The sequence below is a fragment of the Parasteatoda tepidariorum genome, chromosome 3, assembly GCF_043381705.1.
Source record: "Parasteatoda tepidariorum isolate YZ-2023 chromosome 3, CAS_Ptep_4.0, whole genome shotgun sequence".
Lineage (NCBI taxonomy): Eukaryota > Metazoa > Arthropoda > Arachnida > Araneae > Theridiidae > Parasteatoda > Parasteatoda tepidariorum.
In genome coordinates, this window is record NC_092206.1 from 81,770,822 (window position 1) to 81,781,129 (window position 10,308).

The following is a 10,308-nucleotide window of genomic DNA, read 5'->3' on the forward strand; positions in this document are numbered from 1 at the left end:
TTAAAATTATAAAAATGTTTTAATGAATAAAATTACAACATTTGACGATGAGGAATTTTGTATATTTTTTTCAAACTATTTACATATAAGGTAATCAAGAACATTCTTGCTTTCTACAAGCAGATTCAGGTTTCTGGCATACAAAGAAAACACTTTTATACTCATAGGACATCATTGATCGAGGGTTTTGAGAGTACGGGGTCACCAAATTCAGTTCTTCTTTCTGAAAAAGAAAAATTTTAAATAATAAGAAATAAAAAAAGATAGCAGTATGTTTATCAGACATAAAAAGACTTACATTAAGCTAATACCATGTTTGATCAATTAATTACTTTAACTAATATAAAAATCATAACTTAATGCTGTTGTAATCGTAATGCTAGGGTACAAGCAAACTATGCATTTATATTTTCTCAAAAATATAACAAAATTAACTTCAAGATTTTATTTCATCTATAAATTATTGCTACAGAACCTAAATACTTAAAACCTCATAGCAATACATTTTAAAAGTTTTTCTTTCTTGTCCCACGTCACAATAGAGTCCTCATTTAACTTTAATAGAAATTTTTCTGTTGATACAGTAAATTTTAAAAATAAACACTCTACAATTTAGTGACTCAGCCATTTTTCCTGGATAAATGTCTTATAAACTTAATTATGCTATATGATGGCAAAAAATATGAAGAGATAGAAGAAAAATCAGCATTAAAAGTTTACGGAAAAACGTTCATGTAAAGACTATAAGTAGTAACTTATCCATATTTATTCTTCGAATAGTTAAAAAAGTCAACCCCTTATATATGCATCATATTAAACATGAAAATTAATTCAATAAAAGTAGAAAGAAGTTAAAATAATTAAATCACAGGTTTTAAGCAACAAAAAAATTCTTTTTGTCTTCTTTAACACATATCTATTAAAGAAACATTCAATATAAACATAATAAAGTCTGGACCTATCTACTTGAAGTTAGGAGCATGCTATTTACAAATGAGAAATTTTCAAAAAATCAAAGGATCACTGCTGACATAAAATAACAGCAGTGGTAGATTTATTATGAGTTAGAATCCTTTTGCTATGGTGCTAACCAGGAGAGATTTTAATGATTTTCCTCTCCATGTAACACAAACACTGTTTAGTTCCATCAAAAAGTCCTCCTCAGAGGCTAATTTTTTATATTGCTTGATCCAGGAATTCCCCTGATTTCTGGAGTAAGCTAAAAATTTTAAGACTATGGAGGTGAATATTCATAGTCGTAAACTCAAAATTGGATCAGCTATTCAACACTGAATGTTATCCAATAAAATAATAAAAATATTTATACATTGAATTTAATAAATTTAACTAAAAATATTAAAAAAGCAAAATCCTTGGCCATATAGAATTTCAGTTTACTATCACAAAAAAGTGTTATATACATTAAAGCAGGAAGAGTTGAAATCTTCACATGGTAAGGAAAAAAGCTTGATGCTTTTTCAGATGTGTTAGTATTAGAGTAGCACTTTGTTGTATATAGAATCATGGTTTTTATCTAAGGGATAGCTTGGTATCAGTATATCTGATAGTTTGGACTCATTACTTAAATGGATTGGATCTAGTACTTCAAATGAGAAATAAATTTGAAGAAATATGTGAGTAGATTCAGTGTCAACAACAACAAATGAAATCCTTGCCTCTAAAGTACTCGGATACAAAGCTAATCTTTAAGCATTATGTACAAAGACGACAACAGCCTGTTTCATAATTTTTCATAAGTTTACCAAAGAACACTTTATATCACTGAACTTGGCAACTTTTTAAAGCTAAAAATGATTCATGTTGAAAATATTTAATTAAAATAACAAATTAACAAAATATTTAATAAAAATAGCACTTTCACTAAATAATTGTCAAATATTAATCAATATTCAATACTAACATTTATTCTGATTTATTAGAAGATGCACTTTTTATAGATTATCAAAATAAATTAAAAAGTCAGTTTGTAAGTAGAGTGAAAATTTAAATTACCATTACTATCCATGCAATATCCATCTTTTTCAAAAATAATAGAAATATAGAAACAAGATTCAATAATTCTAAGTTCAAAAAAGTACTAAAACTTAGATGGAAAAAAAATAGCTTATGATACTTTTGAAGAAAGAAAAGTTTCTTTCAAGAATCCATTTTCTATCCAATTACAACACCCACATATACAATGGTTTAATCAATAATAAAAATCATAATTCATGTATCATATGCAACAAGGCCTTTGTAGAAGAAAAGTTTTTATCAAATATTTACAAGTAAGGTCCTAAACTGTGATGAGACTTTCTGTAGTTTTAGAATATATAAATATTTTCAGTCTTTTTTAATGGAAAAATATATACATAAATGTAACTGAGAAAATAAAAAAATCAGAAATATAAAAAATGGTTACAACAAAAATAAATAGAATTATTCCTTGGAACTAAGAGTATCAAATTAGTTTTTTTTCTATCTTATTTTTTAAACTGTAATTCAAATTTCAAGGATTATTATGTATTTTCCGATTAAATTCTCATTATTCTTACGAATAAAATCTGCATTTGTTGCTTCTTCTTTCAACAAAATTCTAAACATTATTAATGTGAACTATTCTATAAACAGGAAGTGTTAATCTAAAGAAGATATTTTTAAACCATTATTTATAATTACTTAAACTATATACACTCATCATATTGCAGTACTAGAAACAGCAGGAATAGCTGAGGAATAAGAGAAGTATTTTTGAAATCAGCGGATATTTTATCGGCAAAAAATATTTTGTTTTAATTTCTTCAACAAATATGAGGAAATATGAAAATATGCAGGTAAACAGGAGTAATATAAAAATAAAGGAGTTTTTGTTAAAAAACAGGAGACTTGGCAGGTATAAGATTGTTCTTTATTAGATCGTAGAGATATTTTTTATGAAGAAAAATTTAAGTTTAAAAAATATTTCTTCTAGAATAACAAAAAAGTCCTTAAATGTGGCAAAAACAGCAGTAAACAAATCAAGATGATTTATGAAAAAACTTTAACAAACGCTACAATTTAAAATTGCAATAATGAATACTTTACAGATTTCTGAAAAATGTTTAAAACAATTGGAGAAATAGAAAAGCTTTCAACTTTAAAAGAAATTATCAAATAGCAAAAAATTTCTTACCAATAAAACAAAACCAAATTTTAAAATTATATATCTTATTTCTTCATAACTTGGTTCAATCGAATCTTCATCTGGCATATCAGCATGATGATATAGAAGAGGTCCTAAATTTATCCAATAACCACCGGGTTTTAAAATGTTCCACGTTGTTTCAATATAGTCAATAATATTATTTGCTGTGTCAAGGAAAAAACATGTAGCTATGCAATCCCAGGCATCTAAAACATTAAAAAAAAATTATGAAACATAAAATGTTTTTTAAAGAAATCTGTATAACATTAAAATTTATAAATTTAGCAAATATGTAATGGCAATCAAGTAAATTATTTGTAAAGAGTGGCAAACAATAACTTGAAACTGGTTTCATAGTTGGCCAAAGAAAAAAGCAGGACAAAATTTTTCAAAAATTTCGGTACTTTTAAGCTACTTTTATAAAAGACAACTTTTAAAAAAATCTAATTTGTTCAATGCTAATGCGCAATAAAAGTGAATTTTATCACAAAAGAAAATAATATATACAATTTTCATTTCAGAGTTACTTTGCTAATTGAGTTTCTTTTCCATATAATAACTCAATTCCCAAAAAGGTTTAAGCGATAATTTCTGTGGATACCTGTAAAATGCATATAACTTGTAGAAAGATCCTAAATTTGAACTATTGAATTTTGGAATTTCTATTAGCATTATTAATTATAATAAAAAGATGTTTCCACAAAATCCCAATTTTATGATTCCTTTTAATTCCAAAATCCAAAATTTCATCTTAGAAAAAGCCATATTCTGAACACACAAAAATCAGGACAACTAACTACAAAATATTTTTCATCAATAAAGGAAAATCAGGACAACTACGAACTCTGCTTGATACTAATATTTTAATGCTTATAAAACATAGCCAAATTTCCAATTAAAAATGAAAACATTACTACCAGTATATTTATGAAAAATTCCAAAGTGATCAACTTTGGAATAAATTTACAGCTGTAAACCCCTAAAAAAAATGATCTGTTATGGGCTCAAACTAACCTACTGGTATTTGATTCCATTCCTTGTATGAGGAATTTTTTAGGAATGCCAAAACATAGTAATATTTAGTACAAACGAATGTCTTTAAGAAGATCCAAATCATTGGATTCAAATCTGGTGAATAAGATGGTCATTTTAAAAATGAAAGAAATATTTGCTTTAATCCATTTTTGAGTGTCTTGAACTATGGTTTCTAGAGCAAAATAATGGATATCACAACAAATTTTATACACATACTTGGATATTTACTTGAATCAATACTTAACATCAAAAATTTTAAACTCTGGTTGTAATTAAAAATATTTGGTTTTAAACTTTATTCAAGTTATTCGCCACATACAATTCACATTTACCTCAAAATGGTAGACAATTGTGAATGCCTAATAACTCAGTTATCAAAAGCTGAAATAAAATATTGAATCTGATATCCAGCTTGAAATAAGTAGAATTTTATACCATTCATTCAATTTTTAGTATCTCTTTGTTTAGTAATAAATTACGATTAACTGCCAAATACCTCAAATGTATTCACAATTACCCACATTGAGTATAGACAAATATGATTATTAAAATTCTAATGATATGTCCTTTGATTCAGTCACTTAAAGGTGCCCCATTAAGTTCTAAAATTTTGAATTCAAATACATACAACTTTAGAAGTATAAATTAACATCGCATACAATATTGTGTATATAGTATATGTACGGTATTTTTGTCACAATCATAATAATAAACTTTTTTTTATTTAAAGATTCTTTTTTCAGAAAATCAAAATTATAGTAAATTCAATTACCTGATTCTTTATAAATTTCTATGAAGCTACCAGCGGCCATTGAAAAATCTAACTTAGAAGGTATATCACATGGATTAACATCCGGAAAGCGTACCATTTGAACCTGATCATCAGATTTCAAATTGTTGAAATATTGATGTACCCAAGGATATATCTTATATAGATCTGTACCTTGACATCTAAATTTAATATTAAATATATTTAGAAAGCTGACAAAATATAGTTAACAAGAAAACAACATGAATCTCATTGATAACTAAAGTTTCTACAGTTGAGAAAAACTTAAAGTAATTATAACTTTAACCCTTTGTCGCAAAAGCTTTTTAAAATGCTATAGCACGGATATTTGATGCCTGCTCTAAAACTATCTTTTAGTTTTCTATTATTTAATTAGCCAATGGAATATCTCTCTTCCGCCTCATTCCTCTCTCATAAATCAATGAGTTAGTCATGCTTTTGCACCCAATAATAATAGACGCTATTCTTTTTTTCTTTATATTTATATTATTTCTTATGTTTTAATAAAGATAGTTAAATTTCTTTAAATGGATTATTATTCATGATCTTTCAAATAACCTCACAGCAGCATCTAACACCTTCTAAAGTGCTATTTAAACTAATGTAAGAACTAAATAATTTGAAACGCATAAAACAATATTCTTACATAATAACTAACTATCATAAAATAATGAAGTTATTAAATATTAAGATATAAAAATTTTAAATTTTAGAGTGGTGATTTATGATGTCCAGTCAGAATGAATAATGAACTGCAGCGGATTAAAATAGAACCTGTCGAACAATTTTTAACTCTAACAAAACTAAAATTTAATTGTTATTATAATAATTAATAATTTCAAAAACTATAAATTAATTTGAGTACTTACTGAAGAAAACAGTAACATAATTACTAAAATTATCTGATTTCCGATCTTTTGGATTTATGTAAATAAAAAATATTTATATTCCTGAAATACACTAACTTTAGATAACTAAAGTTTATTCAGACTTGCTTTCTGGCTAAGGCTTTAACTCATAAACTATAAATTAAAAACATGCTTAGTTTTAGATTTTTTATATTTTCTTCATTTATATCCTTGTTAGTAGCTAATGTTGTTTAAAGAAAATACTCTTAAATTTTTATTAAAATACATATAAATGATAAAATTAAATTATTGCAATGTTGAAAGATGTTAAAGTGTTATGGTAACATTACAATTGGTACAGTCTGCTTAACAAATATTCAGTTAACTAGAGTTAACATTCATCAAATTGCCTCATGTCATCAAATTGGAATTATTTTGGTATACCAAATATGAAAATAAATATCATGACCATTAAGGAAAAAATGTTTGAAGTTTTGGAGATATCTAAGAAAAAGTCTGTCTTCAAGACAAATATTTAATAATCCTAAATTTTATTTTAGTACAATGAATTATTTTTTATGAGAAATTGTGTGTTACAATACAAACGAAAATATTTATATTTTTTAAACTCATTATATATATATCAAAATGCAAAAATTGCTCTCAAAAAATAACAATTATTGAAATTATCACCTATAAATAAGTGAAAAACCAAATCAATGTTTTTTTTTAAATTCACAACTAGTAACAAAATATTGTTAAAATTAAAAATCATAATGTAACTAAAATTCATTTCTTTAAAATAATGATAAAAACGTAATGAAAAATAACTTTGTTTAAAATTTTACATACTTATTCAAAATGAAATTTGAGGCAAACAGCATAAAAAGACTAAATTCATTTCCTTGACAGGAATATCCTTTTCTGGCTATTTCATAAGGAAGTCTACCCAATCCAGCCCCAGGAACAAGAATTTGAAATTTGGATGCATCACTGTAAATTAAAAATTTAATCTTTTAAGCATAAAGTGTAGATTGATCCAGAATAGTTACCAATTAATAAGTAGTCAAATTAAGCAATAATTTATATCCCATAAATACTATAGTTTAATTTTCCAGTTCAAATGGAAATTTAATAATTTACATTTTAAAACAAATTAAACGTTAGAGATGCAAACAGATATTGTTTAGTTTTACATACATTCATATTAGAAATAGCATTTTACTAAATAAATATGCATTGAGCTACCTTAGTGACCTGGGAATCACTAGCATTGATGCATTGAGCTACCTTATATACGAGCTACCTTATATTGAGCTACCTTATACTACTTGAAATATGCATTGAGCTACCTTAGTGATTTAATGATTAACATTCAAGTGGACTATAATGGGGAAATACTGCTGAGTCCTATGTGAGCTACTTTTCCTTTTACTGCAAGAGCTTATGGAAAATTTTATAAGTTGCATTGTTGAAACATTTTTATTGTACCTTTTTAGAAATGACATTTTTATTAAATGCAAAATTATTATTTAACAAAATGAATGAAAAAACATAAAAGTTTTATACTTTCAATAACAGAAATTTTGATGCAGTTAATTTCCACCATAATTCACGGCATTAATTTTAGTCAACATAAACTTTACATTGGAAAAGATGACAACATTTCTAAAAGCTTCAAACCTGATCTTCAATGAAATATTTCAAAAATTAAAAGTTATGCAAAACCTTTGCAGTTAGAAGAAACAATGTTTGTATACATTCAACTGTTTCCAAATAGCTGACCATCCCCAGTAAAGTAAACCTTGACTTATTAAAAACAAGTATTTTTTAATTTTTTACTTTACAGTGACATTAAAAAGGAATTTTCTTAGCATTTTGTGGATAATAGTTCTTAAAAAATCAAAGTTTTAGTCAATTTGAAAAACAACAAAAAAATGATACAATTTATCAAGGTAATTTTGAAGAAAAAAGTAGATAGTGGAGATAATGAGACAGAAGGTGATATCAAAAAATAATAAAGATTGAAAGAACAAATTATACAGCATGAGCATTAGAAGTGCGTTTTCATATATGTTAATTTAGTGAATATATTGAAGAAAGAATTAAAATAAAACAAATTTTTGAATCAAATAATCAAAAATTGCTCAATTTTTTGTAAAACTACAATTTCCTAGCTAGATTGTAAACCATTTTTTATATAATACAAGTATGATAAAATATTTTCTTAGTAAAAATTTTCTTATTGACATAATAATGTTTCAGGCATTTAACAGACCTGAAAAAAGTGCTTTTGTTATTTAAATTTCTCAGCAATTCAAACTTTCCTTTTCCTTGCCGATTATTTCAGCTCTCAATTATCAATGTCTGTTTGCACATACAACACTAATAGCAATTTTAACCAAAATAATACAACATTTTCTTAATAATTTAAAAGCTTAACTATTATTATGGATAATATTTTTTTTTTTAAAAATCTTTGTCAAACACAATCTGCTACTATTAAAAACGCTTGATAAATTTTAGTTATTTTAGTTTTAAAAGCATATTTACATCAAGAATAAGCATATATATATCAAAGAATAAAATAACTTGCATGATTATAACTTACATAATTATTAGAAAGTTTAAAATATACAGAGTATAACATTATTTTTTTTATAAAAAATTATACATATACATAACTTAAAAAGGTTTTAAGACACTATACTAATTTTAATGGCATACAAATGATCCTCTAAAAAACAAATAAATTAATACAACAACCCTAATCTTGTTAAATTACTTTTACTATTGGTGTATCTATTTTTGTTAAAGTTTATGCCAACTAAACTCAAATGTAATTTAAAGTATTTATTTTCATAAAAAAAGGAAATGCAATCTTAATTATTCCATGAATGATTACTTTAATCAAGTACTCAATTGTTTTAATTGTTTAATGTTCTCTTAGGATAAAATTAGCTTAGAAACTTTGTTATCGTGAAGAGCTTGCAGCAATATTATAATAAGCCATATTTTTAAATTATTCAAGAATTCACTTTCAAATTATTCAAAAGCCTTTATGGTGTAAAACACCTATATTTCCATGCAAACAATGTAATCATATTTATTATACTTCCATCTAGTTTGAATAATAAAAACTTATAAAGCACCTATTGGGAAACAAAACTAAGGAAAAATGATAATTTTAACCTTGGATGAAAAGTATCTTACCACTATATTGCACAAAGACCTTGCTAATAAACCAGTTTCATAAATTTTATAGCAAAAAAAGTGCTATAGCAAGTTATAAAATTCAATAGAAAATTTAGTGCAAACTTACACTAGGTTTTCACAAGGAAAAAGAGCGATTACTTCATCTATAATGGGTTTGAAAGATGCATCTCTTTCCTCTTTGGCTTCTACACTCCATTCTCTGTACAATTGCTTTAATATTGATTGAATTTTTTCCATGTCAAATGCTGTTACTTCAGAACTCACAACCTTCTAAAAATAATAAGCAAAGTAAAACAAGCATATTCCAGAAATAAGTGATAATTTTAATAATGATAGAATAACATTCCTAATCAACTTAAACATGTTAGGATAAACTAAAGCATAATTTATTTTTAAGTAATAGTTTTAATTTAGAAACATACATATATTTTTATCAAAATTGTTTTGTAATCTTTTGATGATCTTGAATGTAGAAAAATCAGATTTTAACTTACAAATAACTCTGCAAATAAAGCTGATTTATAACTAGGGTGATTTATAACAGTATGGCGACAAGTGTCACCAAGTGTTTCACAAGTATTTCTAAAATCAGACACAAAGGCAATAAATTTTTAGTTTTTAAATATGTTTAGAATTTACAAAATAATGAAAAAAAAATTTATTGTACCTATTTTTATGTTTAACGTGTGGTATGAAATTCAAATGTGTGGTATTCAAAAGGAATATTAAAGAGTGCCAGTACAAGAATTTTTAATTTAAACGGTGAAATCTCAAATTTACATGCTGTGTTGTATTTTGGATTCATCCTTGTGCTTTGGATTCATGTACTGACATTATAATTGTTCATCAATAAAATAATACTTTTTGCTCTTTTAGAATTGACTTTATTTAAATTTTTATAATTTTAAGATAATTAATTTTTAATGTAATATTTTGTCTGTTCTTACTCTCTGTCTTCTTTATTTATTTGGTCTCAACATTCTAATCTCTAAGTTGAATCTATTTATTAACATTATTTTAGCTTTTTAACATTAAATTTTAGTAAATACTAATCTTCCAATTTTCATGGGTTAATAAACCTAATTAGCTTCAGAGTGTTATATATGATGATTAATAACTTTGTGTGCCATAACATAAATTACAAAATTGTAAAGTTTTCCTTTTTTTTTTTTTTTTTTAAAGTAGTCAGTAGAACATTCCTTTTAAACGCAGAGCTATAAGCGATAAGCAGAGAG

At 25.2% G+C, this 10,308-nt stretch overlaps 1 protein-coding gene across 2 annotated transcripts in view; it reads right to left on the reverse strand.

Moving 5' to 3' along the window:
* LOC107449829 (carnosine N-methyltransferase) overlaps nt 1-10,308 on the reverse strand; it is a 16,233-nt gene continuing 5,925 nt past the window's right edge. Inside the window, exons 3-7 of one of the 2 annotated variants that reach the window (XM_016065488.4) lie at nt 9,180-9,343; nt 6,710-6,850; nt 4,992-5,170; nt 3,173-3,390; nt 1-223 (exon numbers count right to left, since the gene is read on the reverse strand). In XM_016065488.4, coding sequence (XP_015920974.1) covers nt 95-223; nt 3,173-3,390; nt 4,992-5,170; nt 6,710-6,850; nt 9,180-9,343 — 831 coding nt within the window. In that variant the 3' untranslated portion in view covers nt 1-94. The remainder of the gene's footprint in view (nt 224-3,172; nt 3,391-4,991; nt 5,171-6,709; nt 6,851-9,179; nt 9,344-10,308) is intronic. The other variant, XM_043041992.2, reaches the window with a different exon arrangement.